Genomic DNA, 614 nt, shown 5'->3' with positions numbered 1-614 from the left:
ACCAGCCACATCATCATCATCATTTTCATCCGTCCCTTTCTCTTCTCTCCCCTTCTTCGTTTCCATGGAGGGGACACGAGGTGTTCAAAAGTTTTCATTCAAGTCCCGCCGCCATCTCAACGGTGTCTGACACCAAATGAAGAGATAGAAAGAAACTGCTTCCAAAATAGCAATAAGAAGAAGAAAAAGAAGAGACAGGAGAGAAGAAGAAGAAGAAGAATGAGGAATTTTTCCCTTCATCTTTTTGTGTGTGTGCTTACCCGTCCAGCAGCAGCATGTGTCGTAATGAGGGTCATCACGTCACAGGCAGCCATATACCTCCGATCCTAACATGCGAAGAAAGAAAAAGGAGAGGTAAGTGGAGAGGAGAGAGAAAGCAAGAGGAGAAAAGAGAAACAAGTGCATCTTCCTTCTTCCATAGAGTAGACACATCAATACCGACACATCCGCATGTTCATATAGCTACATACATTCATCTATACGTATCTATACGTATAGATATACGTATGTATAGGTATGCATGTAGTCTATCTACGCATATGTGCTTATCTTCTGTCCGTGGAGAGCTAGACAGATCGAGGCACGACTTAGAAGACTGAGCTGCGCAGAACGAA

At 43.5% G+C, this 614-nt stretch overlaps 1 protein-coding gene across 1 annotated transcript in view; it reads right to left on the bottom strand.

Annotated features, from left to right (window-relative positions):
• Positions 1-614, bottom strand: part of CSUI_002452 (cullin-associated nedd8-dissociated protein) — a gene marked incomplete at its 3' end in the record, with an annotated part of 3,495 nt that overhangs the window by 1,633 nt on the left and 1,248 nt on the right. Inside the window, exon 2 of the mRNA XM_068062653.1 lies at positions 261-326. Within this exon, the coding sequence (XP_067925379.1) occupies positions 261-326 (66 nt within the window). The remainder of the gene's footprint in view (positions 1-260; positions 327-614) is intronic.

The sequence above is a fragment of the Cystoisospora suis genome (assembly GCF_002600585.1).
Source record: "Cystoisospora suis strain Wien I chromosome Unknown contig_1033, whole genome shotgun sequence".
NCBI lineage: Eukaryota > Apicomplexa > Conoidasida > Eucoccidiorida > Sarcocystidae > Cystoisospora > Cystoisospora suis.
The sequence above is the reverse complement of the archived record's forward strand: the minus strand, read 5'-3'. Positions and strand labels throughout refer to the sequence as shown.